Here is a 22035-nt window from a genome sequence, read left to right as displayed (position 1 = left end):
TCCCATTTAGTTGTTAACCCAGGAGATTTAGACAGTGCTTGTATGTATAGAGCTTTTGGCATGCTGCAGCAACTCCAGCTATGGTTTCTACTCAATTGCTATAAGGAGAAAATGAATTTCTGTGGAGGACTATCCTGTAAAAACACATCAAATAACCACCCAAGGAATTTATATACTTCATTACAAAGAATAGGACAGTGATGATGGAAAGATACAAAGGCTGTGACTGATACATAAATACTGATATATATATAGCACCTCCTCCCTTTATCGCTGAATTGCACAAATAGTATTTAGATAAAAGGCCTTGTTCACAACACTTGTACTCAATTTTCAGTTTTGCAGGAATGGACAATCCACTTAATATTTTAATGTGTGAGCATCTTTCGGCCTGGAAATGAATTGGCAATCAGTGCTGCTGTTTTTTTGTTTGTTTTGAAAGGGGTTATGTGAATTCTAAATGGAGCTCCAGACAGTAATGTGGATGCTGCGGTCTGGACTAATTGAAATTTCAGTCTTTTTCAAAAGCAGCTCTATGTCAGAGTGCATAACAATAACCCAGTCTGGAAGTTATCAGAGCATGTTGATCAAGCTAGCTGTAGTTGGAGATAGGCATTCCTAGTCGCTGAGGCTACCTGTACATCAAGTGACAATGTTGGCTGTAGGAGTGCCCCCAAGCTATGGACCAGCTCCTTCCAGGAAATTTCAAGCCAGTCCAGAACAGGTGGTCTCCCCATATGTAAGATTTGAGAAACTGGCACACATAAGTCTTATAAGGGTTCAGCTTACTGGTCCACATGTACATGGTGCATACAACTAAAGTACAGAAGACTGGTTCCGACAGCCATCGGGTTCCAAGCATGCTGTCTTGTATATGACTATTTTCAGTGCAGGCAGAAATCCCATTATGGAGACAGTTATGCGATAAGGATTTCATTATGAACTGAATTATATGGTAGTTTGATTTTTATAAACCTGTACTTTACCATGCATTTCCTGCTATTGGAATATGAAACAGGGTTTCTTTTGTTTTAAAGGAAGGAAGTTAGTGTTGGTGCTTTTAAAAGTAGATATACTTCCTTAAGGAAGACGCAGAAACATCAGGGCTGTGTAGGTGTCTAATTTTTCAAAGACCAATATACAATCAAGGCATTTCATGGAGAGAGTAAGAATTTACAGTAGTTCTGACAGTTTAAGCTCCAGACAGCGTCAGAAAATTGTTGACTTGATTCATTTTCCTCAGGTCTATAATAAATGTATTTGGCTAATCTGTGTGAAATGCCTATTATTTGAGGGAAATAGTTTAGTTCGTAATACTTAAAATCTATTTCTATAAGATACTAATGACGTTTCAGATTTGTCACGTTCCAATATGTTCTTCTTAATCTTCTGTTTTAGTCTTCTGTTTGTTTAATTATTTTTAGTGTATTTTAATTTGTTTATTTGTTTTTATGTTGCTCATCACCTTGAGGATCCTTGTTGGGTAAAAAGGCAAGATATAAATGCCTTTGATGTATTGACAAGGATTAAGGTGGAAAAATTCCAAGCATTTGGATGACTAGGATCCTAAAAATTGGGGCTGATGTCCAGAGTGGCTGGGGAAACCCCGCCAGATGGGTGGGGTATAAATTTATTATTATTATTATTATTATTATTATTATTATTGAAATAGGTATAATTTTCTCTCCTAAGATATTTAGGGTGTGACTTTTATGACAGAGATCTATTGGTAGAAGGTTCAATTTTATTGACACTGGGTGATATTTCGCTAGATAATGGATCAGAATAGGTGCATTGAAATCAATAGACTGAAGTTATTCAATTTGAACTCAGTGGGTCTGCTGTGGGTATGACTAATGTTGAATATTGTCCCACTCTAAAATGGTATTTTAAGCATTTGAAAACTAGGCACAGTGCATATCTTCAGAAGCTTATGTATGCTAACGTCCATAGTTATTTAGCTTTTCCTTGTACTGTGTTCCCTTTGGACAGTTTTCATCTTTGCATCTCTTTAGCCTTTCAAATTCTTTTTGAATGTAGTGCCAAAAATCAAATGGTGTCTTTTAAAAACAGGCTACAACCCCACACAGAGTTAAGTGTGCTCAAACCCATTCCCCGCCCCCCATGGGCACTTAATTCTGTATTGATACAGAAGCTGGACCAGTGAAAAGTTCATTTAGACTTGTGAAGTGTTTCAGTTGCTTAGTCAATCTACTCATCTAGTGAAATGTTTTGTGAAGCCAAGAATGCAGCTATTTATGCAGTGAGCATTTTCTATTAGCATCGCTATGTTTTCAGATAGCAAAGGCAAGAGTGAAGGGCCCTTGATCCGAAGCTACAGAAGTATGTGGTGTGATATATCTATATATCACATGCACACACACCCTTTGTCTATCTTCATTTAGAAACAGATGCCTGCTTGTCTGCTTTGTAACAGCATTTAAAACTAATACCTGTTTTTTAAATAGTGGCTATGTGTTTCTTCACTAAATTGAAAACCAAGTGTGTGTTTAGACTATCCTTGTGGCTTCAAACAAAAGCTAGTGAGAATTGTTTCCCCCTCTTTTATTACTGACGCTTGCATAACCTAGTGATATATAATAATTAGTAACTTGTCTTTATGGACATGTGTTACAATAATAATAAAATAATTTTAAATATTTCATCACCATAAGACATGATTGCCCTATATTTGATCCATCAGGTGGTTAACCCTGGTTATAGTATTACTTAATATTCTTTTTGTGGTATGTTAGCTCCCTAGTGTATGTAGCATTGGACTTTTGTGTCATAGCATTGTATTGTATTTAGTTTGCTTCCCACTAAGCAGGACTTTGAGTTTTGCAACAAGCCAGTCTGGATCCAGAATAAATTATGCTAATTGAATTTGGATGTGTTTATTTACTGTGTTAATTTTAGTTTACAGAATTCAGTTTGTCAGACAGTTTGAAATTATTTGAACAGTATTGGGTGTGCCCGGGGCAAAGTGTTATGGAAATGGAAAAACAGCCTACTTTGGGATCGGTTGTGATGGGAGGTAGATGAAATGTTGAAAATCACTTAACTTTTCATCTGTCTTTTTGTGAAAGCAAGGGAGTGGTTGGAAGAGCAGTGAACATAGATGAGCTAGTGTTGTGGCTTTTGATTTGTTTTTTTGCACTGGTTGCTAAAAGCTTGAATTCTGTTCTTCCAACCTTTGCAAGAGTGCTCAGATCCAGAAGTGCACTTTTGATGTTAATATACTTGCATATACTGTGTTGGCCCTCAAAAGTTAAGTGGCAGGAATGTAGCTTCTGCAAAAGATTAGCAATAATTCCAGACTCAGCTGTTTTTGATTGAAATCATGCTACAGTTATTACTCCTCCTAGTTCTTATCAGCTTGGGAGGGTAATGTGCATTTTGCTTTGCATCTTCCTTAGAAGTGGCCAAGCAGGAAGCACATTGTGACTCATAACTGTCTTGAACATTGGCAGAAGGTGATAATATAGTAGCAGAAGGGATAAAAAGTAATTTTGAAATTAAAAACTAAAGCAGATTCTTAAAAAAAAACCAACCACAAGTAAGTAAAAGCCTGGCTAAACAGAAGTGAGGAACCTATGGCCCTTCAGATATTCTTCTAGAAAATATCCTCCAGTATCTTACCAGGATCATTCACAGGGTGATCTTTAAGAGAACTTCTTATAGAATTTAGTTACCTGACGTATGCAATTTGTTCAGCTCTCAGCTTATGAATCTTAACAACTTTTCAAGGATATATAGTGCTCATCTCATGGAGTTAAAAATTCTTAGCTCAGTAATTTCTTGAAAGTTCTACACATAGTAAATTCGCATGTTTTCTCAGAAGTCCACTGTGCTTTGTTGCTGCTAGATAAATGTGCATTAACCATTAAATAATTAGGATTTTAGCATTAGCTTTCAGTTAGTGATAGTCCTTAAAATCCTTAAAGGTGTATTGAAAACTAAATAGAAATCTAAGTTGATGTAACTTAGATGTGCTGCAGAATTATATGATTAAACATTCTTTTATTATGTCCCTAGGTTGTGTTTGTTTTGTTACATTATAGCCGCCACTTTATATGCATTCTTATTAAGAAAATGTATGACCTATAACATGGGAAATTTGGTTTAAATCAGTTCTTTTTTTAAAAAATGGGCTATTCTTAAGACTGAAGTAGTTCTAACTTCCCAGATCTTGTGAATGGAATATACGGTCAAACCTTGGCTCCCGGACCTCTCCATTTTGGAACGTTTTGGCTCCTGAACACCGAAAACCCGGAAGTAAATGCTCCAGTTTCCAAATGTCTGTCACAGCTTCCGCTTGAGTGCAGGAAGATCTTGCAGCCAATCGGAAGCTGTGCCACGGTTGTCGAACATTTCGGAAGCCAAACAGACTTCCGAAATGGATTACGTTTGACAACTGAGGTTTTGACTGTACTTCCTGGTAAGCAGATTAATACTGAACCCTTGAGATCTATGTAACTATGTTTTGGTTTCAGTAAATGGCAAGCAGAAGAAACTTGACTATGCTGTTGTGAGGGCTGGATAAATCTGGGATATCTGGTAATTACACACATACACCACCCAATATAAAGGCCATAGAAGTTTGGCCCTGAGTAATAAAATAAAAACTTTTTTTCTAGGCCACAAAGCTATAGATTTTATACAGAGAATATTAGCTAGTATATGACCCTGGCTAATTTGACAGAATTCCCAAACGTAGGTATGATGCCTTGCTTCATATTGGAGTGAAAATAAAACTAGCTCAAATTTTTGGCTGCTTGGATGTGGTATAGGTAGTAAAGGAAACATGTCAGATATAAACTTTAGAATCTAATGGCTGAATATGTGTCCATACTTGCTTTGTCCTAGAAGATCTGGAGTATGCAAAGTATTTGTTGGTTATCCTTATACCAATACGCTCTCTTTCTCTCTCTTCCTGCTTGTTCTCAATAACACTGTTTCTGTCTATGGCTCCAAGGCATTGTGGTGAAATATTGTAACATGTTCTGACAAATGTTATAATTATAACTCCACAGTCCACTGCATTCACGAATGAGTGGTGTTAAGACATCTCAAAAGTTTGAATATAGTTCATATTGTCTGTATGATTATATATCCTCATTTGCATCATTGTTTAAATATTTTTATTAACTTGCTACATGTATACTTCCTCACTTTTAAACAAATGATACAAGAGCTTAGCAATGAGTTATTAAATCAAAATACAATTGGCATGAACACACACTTAAAATGGATACCAGCTTTCATAAATATTTCAGGCAGTATAAACATTTTGTATTTGGACTGAGAGCCATACATTTTTGTTGCGCCAAATGTGGAGAGCAGTGTTAGAAACTCAGATATATAATCTAATTGTCATAAACCAAGGTTATGGTTACCACAATGGAATGTCTCAGCACCTTTTATTTTTGCAATGGAGATTAATACAATTATGATTATTGATTTCTCTACCACTTTATATTTTTAAGAACAAATCTCAAAGCGGTTTACAGCGCATTAAAGCATCAGATAAAACAATCCAGAATAAAACAAATTGAAGCTTCAAGGAAAATATTTCAGATCGTTCTCTAAGTGACATTTTGCTTTCCCCAGTTGCCAGCCTGGCATTCAGAGATCTCCACGTGGTTGGAATTGGATCTGTACCAGTCACAAAATACACCTGGGGCTTGGCTAATTTCTAACACTGGTGGAGAGTTTCATTGCCCTAATTTGTGGTGCCCTTGGGCTGTTGAGATTTACTCTGTTTTTCAGTTTATCAACAAGCTTAATAGAAGTGCCAGTTGTCCCTATCAACTAGGATAACATGTGGAGAGATCCATTGTGGCCAAATCTGCAGTATGTTTGCCTTAAGCTTCAGTCATTTGCTTGAAAGCAAGTTGCACCAAGACTTGCCCAATTAAGTCTGTGTGGTTTTTTATTTATTACATTTATATACCATCTTTTTCTTCTCAGGAGCTCAAGGTGGTGTACATGGTTCTCCTCTCCATTTCACCCTCACAACAACCCTGTGAGGTAGCTTAGACTAAGGGGTGGTGGCTGGCCCAAGGTCAACCAGTCAGTTTCATGGCTGTGTGGGGATTTGAACCATGGTCTTCCAGGTCATAGCCCAACACTTAGATTGAGCCTATAATATTATTTATAATTTTGTAACAGTTATTTTTCAAAAAAAATGCTGTATCTGTGCCAGAAGGGCTCACTTAACACAATTATGCTTAATTGAAAGCTTAGAGGATAAGGCGGCCAAACAAACAATAATTAAAAGTAATCAAGCATTCAAATATGTCACCCTCATTTCCTTATCCCTAATTCACCTGCCTCACCTCTTCCTTCCTCTCCAGTATTATTTTATTAGTATTCATCCTCTTTGTATGAGGTTTAAAAGTCCAAAAAATAATAAACATAAATTGAATATAGAAACTTCATATAACACTCACATGCAACACATTGCCGGTGAACCAAGTCTGCAACTGCTCTTGTGGAAAGGGTTTAAACCCCAGCATATTTTTTGAAAGAATGATTTAGCACAATTATAGCTTAATAATTAATATATTCTAGAAACTGAATAAATCCACTATTGTTGTTTTATATACCTTGGTTAAAAGGGTCTTGGTAGCACTTGAAGCATGCAATTCTAATTATGTGAAGACTGTAAGTTTTAACATTATTCAGGCTTCTGAGTGTAATGTACCGTATTGGCCTGAATATAAGCCTCACTTTCCCCCCAAATTCTGACCAGGAAAAGTTAAAGTGTGGCTAATATTCGTGACCTTACGGTATGCAGCCAGGAGCGCTGGGCAAAGAGCACCAGAAGCGTGGCAAAGTGGTGCCTGCCCTGCGCATAGTCCCCCTTCCTCTCCCCCAAGGCCAGGAAGGGAGAGAGCGAGGAAGCAGAAAGGCAGCCAGCAGTGCAGTGCAGCCCCCCCCCAGCCAGGAGCAGCAGGGAACGGAGCAGCTTATATTCGGGTATTTTTAATTTTTCTCTCTCCCCCCCAATCAATTTTAAAGGTGTGGCTTATATTCAGGTGTGGCTTATATTCGGGCCAATATGGAAATATTCTCAAGTATCACATCTATTTTGGAATCTCTTGCTGTGCTCTCATGAAAATCAGAGTTTGGGGCAATGTTTAGTGAATCACAATGTTATTTTGTTTTTTATAAAGTTCAGTGGGGATTCCCCCCCGCTTGCTTATTTAAGTATCACCTTTTTCTAAAATAAGCTATGAAAGTACGTTAGATGAAACTAGTAATGAAACAGTATTGATTAAGTGCAGCTAGTAAAGCAAACATTTGCTACTCTTTGTTTTGCAGTGTAATGTCCAAATTCAGAAATGCCTTATGTGGATCGTCAAAATCGTATTTGTGGTTTTCTAGACATTGAAGAAAATGAAAATAGTGGAAAGTTTTTGCGGAGATACTTCATATTGGACACAAGAGAAGATAATTTGGTATGGTACATGGATAATCCACAGGTAAAAACATTTCAGGATACTTTTAAATGTGTGTGCTTTTTAATAATATGAGATTGAATTGAGCTGGAAGATTTCAAGGAAAAATTCTGCAAGTATTGACGTGCCTTTCAACTTTGTGCAGATACATATTCTGTTAAGTTCTCATTTTGCCCTGTGATTCCATCTTCATGGGTCAAATGATTTACCATTTGAAATTTGGATACCTTGGGCTACAGTCCTAGACACATTTGTTTGAAGATAAAACTGAGACCCAAATAATTGAGGTGTGAAGACTGTGATTGAATGCTGATGGTCAGCAGGTGGCAGGTTCTGGACTAAATTTGTACCTGAGGTTTGTCATCCAGTCCACAGTTGACATCCAAGAGACAAAAGGTGGAATGGGAAGTAGACTTGTTTATAGATCTTGGCAAGCATTTCAGTGGTGGCGCTTTGGCCCACCAACCCCAACTTCCTTTTCAGAGTGGCTCTTGGGCAGTTGTTTGACTAGGCTGTACAGTGGTACCTCGGGTTACAGACGCTTCAGGTTACAGACTCTTCAGGTTACAGACTCCGCTAACCCAGAAATAGTACCTTGGGTTAAGAACTTGCTTCAGGATGAGAACAGAAATCACGCGGTGGCAGTGCAGCGGCAGCCCCCATTAGCTAAAATGGTACCTCAGGTTAAGAACAGTTTCAGGTTAAGAACGGACTTCCAGAACAAGTTACCGCATTTTTCGCTCTATAAGACGCACCAGACCACAAGGCACACCTAGTTTTTGGAGGAGGAAAACAAGAAAAAAAATATTCTGAATCTCAGAAGCTAGAACAGCAAGAGGGATCGCTGCGCAGTGAAAGCAGCAATCCCTCTTGCTGTTCTGGCTTCTGGGATAGCTGCGCAGCCTGCATTCGCTCCACAAGACGCGCACACATTTCCCCTTACTTTTTAGGAGGGGAAAAGTGAGTCTTATAGAGCAAAAAATACGGTAAATTCTTAACCCAAGGTAACACTGTAATCTACAAAAGAAAGACAATTTTGTTGGTATTGTCAGGATTTTCACACTTAAACGTCTAGTTTTCAACTTCAAACTTACTTGAAAATAAAGAATTGGCTGGCTCAGTGCCAGGTGATGTCTGGGTGAAAACAAAGGAAGTTTACCTGGTTACTTAGGTACATTTGACATGTGTCAATTTAAGGGCTGAGCCATTGTGCCCATTTTGTAAGAATCTTTGGATTTTACTGGATTCAGTCAGAATGAAAGAGTTATTAACCATATTGAGCCCCATGAGAAAACTCATGGAAATCAGTGGAGCACTTCTGCAAAAGATGCAAAATACCATTTGGTCCTAAATTTGAGACACCTGATTTATGTGGCAACAGTAATTCGATTTTGGTGTGTGTTAGTGTGTATACGGGGGACGCGGGTGGCGCTGTGGGTAAAACCTCAGTGCCTAGGACTTGCCGATCATATGGTCAGCGGTTCGAATCCCCGCAGCGGGGTGAGCTCCCGTCTTTCGGTCCCAGCTCCTGCCTACCTAGCAGTTTGAAAGCACCCCTAAGTGCAAGTAGATAAATAGGTACCGCTTTATAGCGGGAAGGTAAACGGCGTTTCCGTGTGCTGCGCTGGTGCTGGCTGGCCACGTGACCCAGAAGTGTCTCCGGACAGCGTTGGCCCCCGGCCTCTTAAGTGAGATGGGCACACAACCCTAGAGTCGGACACGACTGGCCCGTACGGGCAGGGGTACCTTTACCTTTACCTTTTAGTGTGTATATGAATCACAGCACCTGAAATACATTGTAATAATCAAGAGCCAGTCAGAGACTAGTTTTGCTAAGGCTAAGCCTTTAAACTGATGCTAGCAAGCTGTTTTAGTGTAGGAGTTTATTTTAAAATAACAAAACACAATGGTAGCAGCATTCTGTTACACAGAAGGTGCTGCTGGGCCGGATAATTATGTTATAGAGATTTCTACCCCACCCTTCAGACAGGTTGCCAGGATTATTTTCAAATTAGAGAAATTAGCAAAATCTAGAAAGGGTAAAAGCATCCGCCAGAAGAAAAACCTGCTTAAATTAAAAATAAAATAAAAGCAGCTAAAATATAGGAGGAGGTGGAATGTTCAGATTCATGAAACAAGTGCAATTAAGGAAGTTGTTTCCGAAAACAAGCAGGATTAAGCTGTCTGGCGTAATTGGGTATAACACAGAGGGAAGAATGAAAAAGGAGTTGCAATTACTAGTTCTTAGAATATTTTGTTCTATGTGGATTTCAAGCTTTTGAACAAAGCCTCAGAGCTTTTCTGAAAGCTGTATTTGGTGTGCATGTCTACTTGCTAGTAGGCCTGGGTGATGTATCAATACATCGTCCAGGATTGGTTTGAGGTCCAGAGCATGATGGTGCCTTCACCCAGCAGTATATCATGGGTGGAACTTGCCTGCTGCCCAGCTCCTTACCTTCCTTCTCCAGCTGCTTCTTTCGTCCCTGTGCCAGGTGCTGACAGTGGTAGGAGCGGTGGGGGTTTCACCCCAGCACCTCAGGGGACTGGGGCCAATGCTCCTCCCTCCGTGTTGGAGGGAGATCTTTCTAATAAAGATCAAATAGATAAGAACATGTTAGAAAAATATTCTATCTTTTGAATGGTGTTTTTTTTAATGTGATGGTTTGAAAATTTGGGCATATATTGTCTTAATTGATAGCACTGCACAATAAAATAAAAGCTATTTTCTTGACTACAGAACCTTCCCTCTGGATCTCCGCCAGTTGGAGCCATTAAACTTACCTACATTTCAAAGGTATGTATGTGTTCCTCTAAAGATTGAATTTCCAAATTCATAACACACTTTGAAAGGAATTGAGATGTGAGTAACTTCTTTAAGATGTAGCTAGTAAATATGTGTCTTTCTTTTGGCTATTGTTTCTGAAAACATTGGAAAGGAAGAATGCAAAGTCAGAATTCTGAAACTAGTTGCAGTACTTTGGGTAGTGTTTGTACACGTGCATGTGTCATGTTGAGCCCATTTTTATTTATGGTTTCTGAACAAGCCAATAAACCCCTGTTTATAGTTGGCTTGTTTTGGTGAACCATAGTTAAAAACTACATGGGTTTTCAAGAAGTGGATGTACCGCCAATCAGTTGTTCAAAAGTCTGCTGCTGCTTTTCTCCTTGCAGCCACTCCAGAGGATAGGGGGGTCCATGAGCCTATGAGTCTTAGGCTCATTCATGTAGGACTAGGTCATAGTTTATTGTTAATGTCTTAATTCAGTGTTTTCTCTGAAAGTAAATAATGTAGATGAAAGCTTGTCTGCAGGAGTATGTGTGAAACTAGTGTGATGGGAAGAGAGTGCAGAGTGTGTGGACAGCTTTGATATAATTGTATTTTGAGTATTTGTATCCCACAGTCAGACTATTTATAATCTTATTTACTTTGGGGGTGGGGTTCTTTGTGGAAAAGACCTCAGTACACAAAACAAGCATTTAATGTTTGTTTTTAGTCTCTGATATATTTTCTATAGTTTTACAACTTGGTAAATATCCTTAGGGGGAAAAAGCAGGCAATAGGGAATAAATGAATTCATTACATCTACTTCAAATCACTGATTTACTATTCAAAGGTTGTATTAATATATGTGGAAGCATTTTTGCTGCATTTCAGTGCAATATCAAAAAGAAACTACCTTCTGGGTGAATATTGGAAAAATAAATTTAAATGTTGTGAAACATGAAACATTGCAATACTTAGTGCAGAAATGCCAAGTTCTTAGCTCCTTGTACATACTGGTAAGGCCTTTACTCTAAAGATCTCCGATTCCCTTGCTTCCAGCCTGTTTTGGATTTCTCAGCCTTTTTCACTACACAAAATGCACAAACATTTGTCACAGAACCAAGGAAGAAACCAGTATGTGAAAAACGAGTTGAAAAAGAGTTGAAAAGCCACTATCTATTTTTTGGAAGTCTAAGAGTTCAGAATCAGGAGCTTTAATACATTAAGAAAAATGCTGATACAAAAAAATACTTTTTTCATGTTTATATTTGTGCCTTATGTGGGCTTGTTAATTTGTTTATTATTATATTTTCATATTTATTATATTTTCATATTTATTTATTATATTTTCATATTTATTCATATTACAAATGAAATAATAATAAATGCCATTTTTTCAGTCTCATCAGTAAGCCCACAAAAGTAACTTGCCTGCAAAGCTTTTTACTAGCCTGCTAAGGAAGCAGAAGAAAGGAAGTTCTATGCTTGGTGGGTAGCATGGCAACACAGGCTACTAGCCTCTTTGCTAGTAAAGAAACCCCCCCCCCCAATCTGCCATGGTAGGATTGATATGTTAAAGTAAAGAATAAGTTTAGTTTGGATAATATTACATGTGTTTCCATTCTTTGCAGGCCCCACCCTTTGCATGTTACCTTTACCACAGAAATACTCCATTTCTAGAGTCCTTTGTAGAGATGACATAGCTCACTGGTGTTTTATGTGGATCTGTGTACTAGTGTAATGTGTGTGTTTGTAATCAACACACAAATCAAGGTGTATTGTAAGGAATTTTTATGTTGTACATGATAATTTTTATTATGGTAATGCTTATAAATGTCATTTTTTTTAGGTTAGTGATGCAACTAAACTGAGGCCAAAGGCAGAATTCTGCTTTGGTAAGTTGTAGTAGACTGCATAAATGTTGTTGTTGTTGTTAACTGCAACCAGGATATGTTCTGCCCATTTCTTATCAAATACAAGTGGAAATATCTATTTGGAATTCAAGTTAATTCATTTTTAAGGTTTCCTTCTAATTTAAAGAAGAAAAGTTATTCCTTTTTATAGATTAGATATTGGCAGTATCTAAATTAGCAAAATTGTTGATCATATAGCGACAAGTGGCAGTTACCAATTGTATATTTAATAACTGGATAATTAAAACATTGTTTCTGTATTTGTTTTGACAAAATTAACTATTAATCAACACTTCATATGTTGTAAAATATTTATTTTTTTTCCCTTTCTCATGTTGTGGACCATTATATACACTGGACTTTATACAGCAAAAACAGAAAGAACGAGAGACATGTTTTAATACACATTGGTATTAACAATGCCTGCTAATTTGTTATTTGCAGTGAGATTAACATGCATCTAGTGATTAAGCAAAGCCTAGATGGCCATGTTAGCATATGCAACAAATTATAAGAATGGCTGAAGGCATGGCTTCTTATGGAGCTATTGCTTGTAGTGTTGCCATAGGCTATGTCCAACTGTGGGATCCCAATAGCACTAAGTATCTGACTATGTGGTGAGGCCATTTTTACTTATCTTTCTGTTTGTTCAGAATTATGATCTACTACAGAAGCATAGTAAACATAATCTCCTTGCATATCAGAGTACTCCTGACAACTAGCTTCCTATATGTGTTGCTTACACTTCATGACATGATGAAAGGAGGTGGCCATGTGGCAAAAAGATTCTCAAATATTTAATATAAAGGAACAGTCTTTGTGTAGGTTATTTGAGCTCTAATTCTTTTTCTGTACTCTGTTACACACACAAAGGAATTGTGACAATATAGCGCTAGCTAAGAGAATCCATATGATTACCAATCACTAGGAAATTGCTTGCAGATTTAAATATGCAATAAAAATGGCAGAAACCAGCTCTACGGATGTTGCTTGTTCATTCATATAAATTCTGTGTCTACGGCCATACTTTCCTGAACACGCCCGATCTCGTCTGATCTTGGAAGCTAAGCAGGCTCAGGCCTGGTCAGTACTTGGCTGGGAGACCGCCTGGGAATACTGGGTGCTGTAGGCTCCCCCCCTTAAAAAACCAAAACAAAACAAAAAAATAAATAAATTCTGTGTATATCAGGATATGGCATACACATTTTCTTGCTTTAAAAGTCCTGTTGGTTTTTCCTTCTACCCCAACAGCATTTAAACACTAATTTTAGATTTGAAGCACCTATTGTAAGTGTTGGGTCCTATGCGTTTTTATAAATAAAAGTCTGTTTAAAAGGACAAATTACTTCTGGTGTTTTCAAACCAGAATAGGATTATTCTTTTTGTATTTCCCCCTCCCATCATACAGGTGTGTTGGTTCAGCAAGGGTGTTGGGGTCAGTACTTATTTGGAAAGTTAGAGAAGGGGTGTGTGTGTGTTAGGAGATAGGAGAACCAGGAATACATGCATCACTCCCCACCCCCTGCATCTAGAACTATATATAAACAAAACAAGAGTTATTTAAGACAGATGAGTATATGCCGTTAAAGCACTGAACTTGGGTTTTATAGCTTTGGGATAAGGAGTAATGTACCCAGTTTGACTTTGAGCTTTGTTACAGTGCCTAGAAAAAGAACAACATAGGGTTTTTTTTTAGTAAATGAAGTCCATTCCTCCTGTCTCTTAACAGTCATGAATGCAGGGATGAGGAAATACTTCCTACAAGCCAATGATCAGCAAGACTTAGTTGAATGGGTGAATGTCCTGAACAAAGCTACCAAAATCACAGTAAGTAATTATTTGTGGATGGTAGAGTCATTCTACATAGACTTCCACTATACTTGGACAAACACAGCAACAATATGTTTGGTTTTCTATGTCATTTTCAGGTAGATCTAGTGCTTACTCTGCCTCCAAAAATAAAATATTTTTTTAAAAATGGTCATAACTAGTAAAACATTATGGCCAAAATTGAGATGGTGTAGAAAGGAAGGGACACTGCAAAAGGTACTAGAAACAGAAATCAAATTCCTACTTTTGAATGTCTCGAACTTGGAGAATGCAGGTCAATAAATCAAAGCATGTAATTTCTACAAATATTTATCTATTTTTCCTGTATGGAGCAGATGGATATTTCGTATTGTTTTTAGATGTTTTTTATTTTTTGGATGAACACTTTCTAGTATCTTATGTTGATATTGTTTAATTGAATAGCTTATACATTTTGCATTATTGTAACTTGTTTTTGAATGCCTCTGGGATGTTTGAAGCGATATATAACTATACATAATTATACTAAGTTAGAATGGTATTTGCTTGCTCCCCTGTTTATAATGCTTATTATTTTCAGGTACCAAAGCAAACTGATTCACAGTCTCACACTGATAATTCAACACGTCACACTGAAAATGTGGGGTTAAAGAAGCAGATGTCTTACAGGACAGAGATTGTTGGTGGTGTTCCTATAATAACCCCTACTCAGGTAGCAGTGTGCCCTTTTATAACAACTTTTCTAATTATCAGACGTATTTGGTTATTGGCCATCTATTCATCCAGTTGAGTGATTGCTTGGAGCATGGGATTTCTGTTGCCCCCAAATGTTGCCTCTTCTATTGTGATAAATGCGTACATTGCTGTGCATGTATAGACATGCTTTTTGTATTGAAATGAGAAGGCTAGTCTTCATATGCAGGAATTTTATACAGTTGTACCTTGGATGTTGAACGGAATCCGTTCTGGAAGTCCATTCGACTTCCAAAACATTTGAAAACCAAAGCGCGGCTTCTGATTGGCTATAGGAAGCTCCTGCAGCCAATCGGAAGCCACCAAAGCCCAGTCAGATGTTCAGCTTCCAAAAGAACATTCAAAAACTGGAACACTCACTTCTGGGTTTTGATCGTTTGGGAGCCGATTTGTTTGGGAGCCAAAGCATTCGAGATCCAAGGTATGACTGTATATGTATTCAGGGTGTATATGGGACTACTTAACTTAGAATCAAAATATTATTTTCAATTTTATTTTGCTTAAAACTATGTTTAAATGTATGTATGTGCATGTATGTACGTATATGTTTGTGTGATAATGTATACATTGTATTTATATATAATAACACACCTATATGAAAATGCCTTTTGAGGTGGAGGGAAACCTGTTTTTACAAACTCCTTGTTGCAGAATGAGTTGCTACTATTTGCAGTTGTTGGGTATTTAGTTCTAAGGTAGGATTGAGTCTGGTTTTGTGGATGGTAGATTTGCAAGATGCTTGGGCCCGGTAGTGAATCAACACTAGCAGTAATAAAACCTGGTAACCAAATGATTCTAGACATTATACTTGTTAATGCTAATACTGAGATAGAATATAACATGAGAAGCAGTTCTAAGAGGGACAGCTTCATTATGCATATAATTGCAGGTCCTTACATGTTGCCTCCAGTAAAGGGAGAAAGCTGATAGAATCAGGAATGTTCCTTGCACAGCATAATCAATATGAAACTTTGATTTAGTAAACTTTGTGCTGGCCTGGCTCTTGAAAAATATAGGGAACACCCCCCAAAAAACCACCTTTGTTTTTACAGATAGTTGGAAATAGTTGACAGATTTGGGAGGTGGGGCTATTACCAAATTTGTAGAAGAAGCTTACTGGTTTATATATATATTACTTATCCTGAAAGTGTGATGAGCTACATGCCATTTCTTTGTACATAAAAGAAACCTGAGGTGAAGTAGAGACACAAGTGTATAAAGGCCCTGATAAATTGAAAATATGTATTTAGTGGTGCATCAAATTCAAAACTTGAATTTGTCTAATAAAAGGGAATTTATAATCTGGAATGATGTTAGGGGAAAGTAGTGGAGGGAGTTGATGATGAATTTTAGACCTTACCATTAAGTAGTCTTGTTTTATTTCTAGAAAGAAGAGGTAAATGAATGTGGTGAAGGTGATAAAAACTACTTGAAACGGTCCCAAAGCCACCTTCCTTATTTTTCTGCTAAGCACCCCCCAGATAATGCTGTGATTAAAGCTGGCTACTGTGTTAAACAAGGAGCAGTGGTAAGTGATTAAGATGCATTTCTGCTGATAATGACTCATTGTTCTATATGATGCTAAAGCAAGAGAGTTTTTTTGCCAATGGAATGAATCTGATTAAAATTCTTTGGGAAAGAGGGGAAACTCCAGGGCTCTTTGGTAACTTCCAGACCCTGACATTTAGGAGCATTCCAGGTGGGGAACCTCTGGCCTGTGGGCCATATTTGGACCCATGTGGGTTCTGGTTTGGCCCTTAAAGCCATTTCCCTCAAACCATGGCCTTCTGTCCTACTCCTGATGTCACATGTGATGTCAGGTGAGGAGCAGATGGAGATGGTGGCTGCCAGTGTACAAGTGAGAGCCTTAAAGTGTGCTCACAATTGTGTAATAACAAAGAAGGCTCTCTATCACCACCAGCCAGTTGAGAAGGGAGGGCAAGACAGCAGGGATTGGCTGTGTACAGCTAATCTTAGTAGGAAGAAAACCTTGAAGTTGGCATCGAGCAGGGCTCTTTGTAAGCCCCTTTCTCCTTGCAAAGAACCCTGCTTAGCACTTTGAAGCACCAATGACCAGCTGATAAGTACACTGGTACCTCAGAACTCGAACATAATCCATTCTGGAAGACCGTTCAACTCCAAAACATTTGAGTTCCGAGGCATGGCTTCCGATTGGCTGACAGCTAGGTTTTCTGCACAGGGGAAGCCACTTCGGAAGTTCATGTTCCAAGGAGCGTTCGAAAACAGGAGCACTTCTGGGTTTTCAGCATTCTGGAGACGAAACATTTGAGAACAGAGCTGTTTGAGGTACCACTGTACTTCAAAGCACCCCGCAGGGCTCTTTTCATACCCTTTGTGGCAGTCCCAGTTATTGTGTGGACATCAGAGTGCATCATCGCCGGATGCTATGTGATGTAACAGATAACTGATCCACTCACTTGTCAGATTTTGCCCGCAAGCAGTCAGGGAGATAGGGATCTGGTCCACTGGCCAGATTCAATTCCCCACCACTGCAGTAGCATGTGATTTAGTAATGATTTTTAAAGAGAAGTTAACTTAACTGAATGATTTTGTTTGCACTTTAGAAAAAGGTTTTTGTTTACAGGCTCAGAATCCCATTAGAGGGAAACTGTTTTATGTAATTAATTATTAAATAAAGCCTGGCTGCATTTCCTCAGACACAAGATAAGAAGAATGTTAATAAAAGTATGGCCCCACTCTATCTACTTAAAATTTCCTCTGTATTTTGAGCCTTTAGTATACATCAGACTCACTGTTAGACCATCATCCACTACCGATACAGCACTATAGCAACATTGAGGCAAAAAAAAAAAAAAAAAGGCAGCAGGAGCCAGTTTACATCATGATCTGGTGTATATGAGATGGAGCAGCCATAGTATGGAAACAGTATCAAGCTGCCTCAACAATACAATTAGAAGCAGCCTTGACTTTGACTATTGTTTGGAATTGTCCCATTGGTAAAAGATTGCTGGAAGTAACATCAGCTGGAGTAGATGGGCAGCTGCAGTTTGGCTCTGTCATCTTGCTTGGAGTAACCAGAAAGAGAAATCAAAACCTTTCCCAACTTAGAGGGCAACCTGTGATTTGCTGGCTCTTGTTAAAAAAGTTGATTATTTGATAGCTATCAATTGCTTCATTTGTAACTGCCTCTTTTGGGGAAAAGGAGAATTGAAAATACTTTCAGTCACATCTGGACATGGTGGAAAGACTCACTTTCAGTTGCCTCAAGTTCTAGTTGTATTTTTCTCCCCTATTCAGAACCATTCTCAGCAAATGAAAACAGAGACAACTCTTCCAGGGCTTTTTTGGCTGTGGCTCCGACCTGGTGGAACACTCTGTCACAAGAGACTAAGGCCCTGCGGGACTTGACATCTTTCCGCAGGGCCTGCAAGACAGAGCTGTTCCGCCAGGCCTTTGGCCAGGGCACAGCCTGACTCCCTCCCTCGGCAATCTTCGCGGAGCTCTGGCCCAATGGTGGCCAGTGGCTTGAATTTAATTAATTTTATAATGAATGATTTTAGAGTGTTGTTTGTGTTGTACTTTTGTATTGTTTTATTGTTGTTAGCCGCCCTGAGCCCGGCTTCGGCTGGGGAGGGCGGGATATAAATAAAAATTTATTATTATTATTATTATTATTATTATTATTCCCCAAATGTTACAAGCTATGCTAAAAAATATGGCCTGGATATTAAGACTCCCATGAATAAACTGTTTGATGATCCCTAGACTGGAATTATGTTTATTTTATTTTTTACTTTTTATTTTACATAGATGAAGAACTGGAAAAGAAGGTATTTCCAGCTGGATGAAAACACGATAGGATACTTTAAATCTGAACTGGTAGGTGTCCAATTGTGTGTGTCAGATTAACTTTTGAAAACATGTTTTGTACAAACATGATAATGCATAATTGTTGTGCTTCAATTTTCTGATGGGAAACTAGTTTTATTGGAAATGTGACTTGGACATAATTCCTCTTATATATATTTTTGTAAGTTGACAGAACCTGTATGGATATTGTATGTGGTTGGATCATGCTATAATGCTGAGTGCTGAAAATCTGAGAGTGGAATTAATTAGTCCATCCCTTTCCCATCCTTTGACCATTATTGGCCCTTATCCTCTGAATTATTTGTGCTTCTCATATATAATAGCTGTACATCTCTAAGGAAAGCAATAACCTCTTTCCATTTTCTCTTGTTGCTATGCATACTTTCTCCATTCCAAGTTAAGAATTAAAGTTTTGATTTGAGATGCATCCTTCTTATACATGTAGGCTGGTATGCTTGTAACAGCAGTTTCCCAATGATGCATTATCAGCTTTAAAAAAAATTGTTGAGGGAAGTTTAAAAAGCTACTTGAAGCATCACATTGGGCAGCACTTGAATCTGGCATTAGAAAGACACCTCTCCATCCCTTCTCAGGACTGGCTCCTGGTTCCAGGATCAATAACCATCTACCAGTGTTGCCTTCCAGAAAAGCAATTCTATCAACTTAAGAGCTTTCTGTCTTTTGCAGTTATCAGTTGATTAACCCAAAGCTAACTTCTAAATTCAGTAATCTTATTTCATCATGGATCACTGGCTTTTACCACAAGTCAATTTCTCGAGAGTGAGGAAACAAGCACCACTGGTTATCTGCTGTGTTGAAGGTGTATTCACTTCCATATCTATAGGCTACTGATGGTAGAAACTATGTGGCTAGCCAATCAGTTGTCTAAAGAAGTTCATAATTTTCAAGTTGAACAATATTTTTGATAACTATTAAGAAGATATTGTGGGTGCTTCACAGCTTTAGTTTTATGATGAAAGCTATCTTCCATTAAAATAGTAATTGTTAAGTGAAATACAAACTATGTTGCGTTTATTTCTTAAGAGCATGGGAGGAAAGAAAATTGAGTTGCTTAGCTCAAGTAAGATTCCATCTACAGCAATGCATGCTCTTGAAGAGAATGAAATGTGATACAAAAATGTTTGGTCTTAATTCTTGCTGTATATGTCACTTTAATTAATCTGACCCTTAAAATTCCTAGCAGTCATTAATATTTGATAGCACAGAGAAACTTCTTTGGTGTTGTATGTGGAGAAGGTGTGAAATGTTACTTTACTGTATTAACTTTATATGAGGCTTTTCCCCCAAATAAGTATGCTTTTTGCTTTCCTTTCAATAACCACATGATGGCGCATGAAAAAAGGCAGATGAAAGATGTCAAATTGTATGGTTTCAGAAAAAGAAAGCAATGTAATTCATCATATTACTCAAACTACAAGCAAGCAAGCAATGTAAACCTTTGAACATTTTACCTATTCATTTACTGAACTCCTCCTGTAATTTTAGAAGTTTCCCCTAAATTGTATTCACATATAGTGTACTACTGATGATGTTAAGCTGTTCAGTGGTATCAGAAACTTTATAATCTTTACAACTGATTCAGAAGTCATTACTAATTATTTTTAAATTAAACATGAACGTGTCAACTTAGTGATGTTGCTGTACTGTGCTGTCCACTATAAATAACCTAATCAGCATGCATTTAAAATGTATAAATGTAAAGATTGTTTGCTAGCAATCTTCCTGACCTTTGTTATCAACGTGGTTATAAAGTTGCATCAACTTGAAATTGATATAGTCCCTAGGATACCATACTTAATACTTCACATACTGAAAAGAAAGCGGGTTACTTACTGCATGATAAAATATCTGTGGACAAATCTTATATCAAATGCTCGGCTCTGCTATCGAATTTCTTGTGTGAACAAACAGAACTGTGTTCTTTCCCATATATTTTTTCTCCCCTTCTTGCTTTGGTTAATGTCTGTTTGTAGTCATGTTAAAAAAGAAATTAAATCACCATAAAGGGTTGATTTTATATTATTAATTTAAATTTTCCGCTTAATTCAGGGTACTCAACAAGGTGCCCTCCAGATATTTATTTAGAAATAAATAAATAATCCAAACAGAATGCATAAAACAATATAAAGCAATTATCAGTAATATACAGATAAAACCAGCAAAACTTCAAAAGCAAATACTGAATTTTATATCTAGATAGACTTGGGTTTTTAAGATATGTTTTGAGCTTGTGACTAAAATAATGAAGTTGCCTGCTTAAGGAGGGAGTTCTAAAGTTGAGGTCCTGCCACAATGAGAGAGACAGAGACTCCTAACAGATGCAGAACTTGTATGGCACTTGTAAAAGCGGAAACTCTGCAGATTAAAGCGTTTGAGTAGGCACATTTTTCTACTAAACTGCTTCCAAGCTGTTTAGGGCTTTATGTACTAACAGCTAAAACTTGAATTTGTCAGGATTCAAGCTCATATTATTTTCTCTCGTCTGGCCCACCATGACATTTAGGCCATGGCCTGTGTGACTTCTCCTGACGCAGATGTTTTGGAGAAATACAGTGGTGCCCTGTAAGACAAAATTAATTCGTTCCGCGAGTTTTTTCTTCTTGCGAGTTTTTTGTCTTGCGAAGCACGGTTTCCCATAGGAATGCATTGAAAATCAATTAATGCGTTCCTATGGAGACCGCCTTCAGACCAGGTCCGGGGACAGTCTGTCCCCGGACCTCTTCTGAAGGCAGGCCGGGGGAGAACGGCAAGCTCCGGGTACAGAGGTGAAGGGGCAGTGCTCCTTCGCCTCTTTCCTCGAACCTCTTCTGTAGGCAGGCGGGGGGAGAACAGCTTTTCTTCCCACCGCCAGCCTTCAGAAGGCTGTTCTGAAGGCTGGCGGTAGGAAGAAAAGCCCTTCTCCCCCCACCGGACTTCAAAAGAGCTGTGGGAAGTCCGGTGGGGGTCCAAGGGATTCCCTCCCAGCCCCCGCGTTTAAAAGCACTCTGGGGAAAGCAGCGAAGCGCGCTGCTTTCCCCGAGCGCTTCTAAAGGCGGGCGGCGGTGAGGGAATCCCTTGGACCCCCGCCGGACTTCAAAAGAGCATCGGGAAGTCCGGCGGGGGTCCAAGGGATTCCCTCCCATCCTGCCCCGCTCCGCTGAAGTTTAGAGGGAGCCTGTGGGGAAAAACTCAAAAAAAAAATTCGTTTTGCGAGAAAGGCCCATAGGAAAATTTGTCTTGCGAAGCGGCTAAAAAATCAGAAAACCCTTTCGTCTTGCGCGTTTTTCATTTAGCAAGGCATTCGTCTTGCGGGGTACCACTGTATAGCTGAAAATCGACTAAACAACAAAATCAATATACTGATGGCACTGTACTTTAAATCTCCTAACATTTTGAAGTCTGACAAAGTGCCATGTCGCCTAACCAGGTTGTGGTGTTTGGTGATAGATAGGTGGGCAGCCTCACCCACTTCAGATCT

General features: G+C 38.3%; 1 protein-coding gene and 1 non-coding gene across 11 annotated transcripts in view; both read left to right on the top strand.

The window, feature by feature from the left end:
- The window catches only part of PLEKHA1 (pleckstrin homology domain containing A1), a 36464-nt gene that overhangs the window by 4377 nt on the left and 10052 nt on the right, over positions 1 to 22035 (top strand). For 5 of the 10 annotated variants that reach the window (XM_053388988.1, XM_053388987.1, XM_053388989.1 and 2 more), the window contains exons 2-9: positions 7330 to 7490; positions 10204 to 10260; positions 12080 to 12125; positions 13873 to 13970; positions 14533 to 14664; positions 16093 to 16233; positions 18498 to 18566; positions 19925 to 20008. In XM_053388988.1, coding sequence (XP_053244963.1) covers positions 7350 to 7490; positions 10204 to 10260; positions 12080 to 12125; positions 13873 to 13970; positions 14533 to 14664; positions 16093 to 16233; positions 18498 to 18566; positions 19925 to 20008 — 768 coding nt within the window. In that variant the 5' untranslated portion in view covers positions 7330 to 7349. Of the gene's footprint in view, positions 1 to 7329; positions 7491 to 10203; positions 10261 to 12079; positions 12126 to 13872; positions 13971 to 14532; positions 14665 to 16092; positions 16234 to 18497; positions 18567 to 19924; positions 20009 to 22035 lie in introns of those variants that run through there. The other 5 variants (XR_008330599.1, XM_053388992.1, XM_053388994.1 and 2 more) reach the window with 2 other exon arrangements.
- Positions 13157 to 13275, top strand: LOC128414950 (5S ribosomal RNA). The gene has a single exon (XR_008330768.1). It is a non-coding gene; the product is annotated as a 5S ribosomal RNA (ribosomal RNA).

This window comes from Podarcis raffonei, chromosome 5 (genome assembly GCF_027172205.1).
Source record: "Podarcis raffonei isolate rPodRaf1 chromosome 5, rPodRaf1.pri, whole genome shotgun sequence".
Taxonomy (NCBI): Eukaryota; Metazoa; Chordata; class Lepidosauria; order Squamata; family Lacertidae; genus Podarcis; species Podarcis raffonei.
The sequence above is the reverse complement of the archived record's forward strand: the minus strand, read 5'-3'. Positions and strand labels throughout refer to the sequence as shown.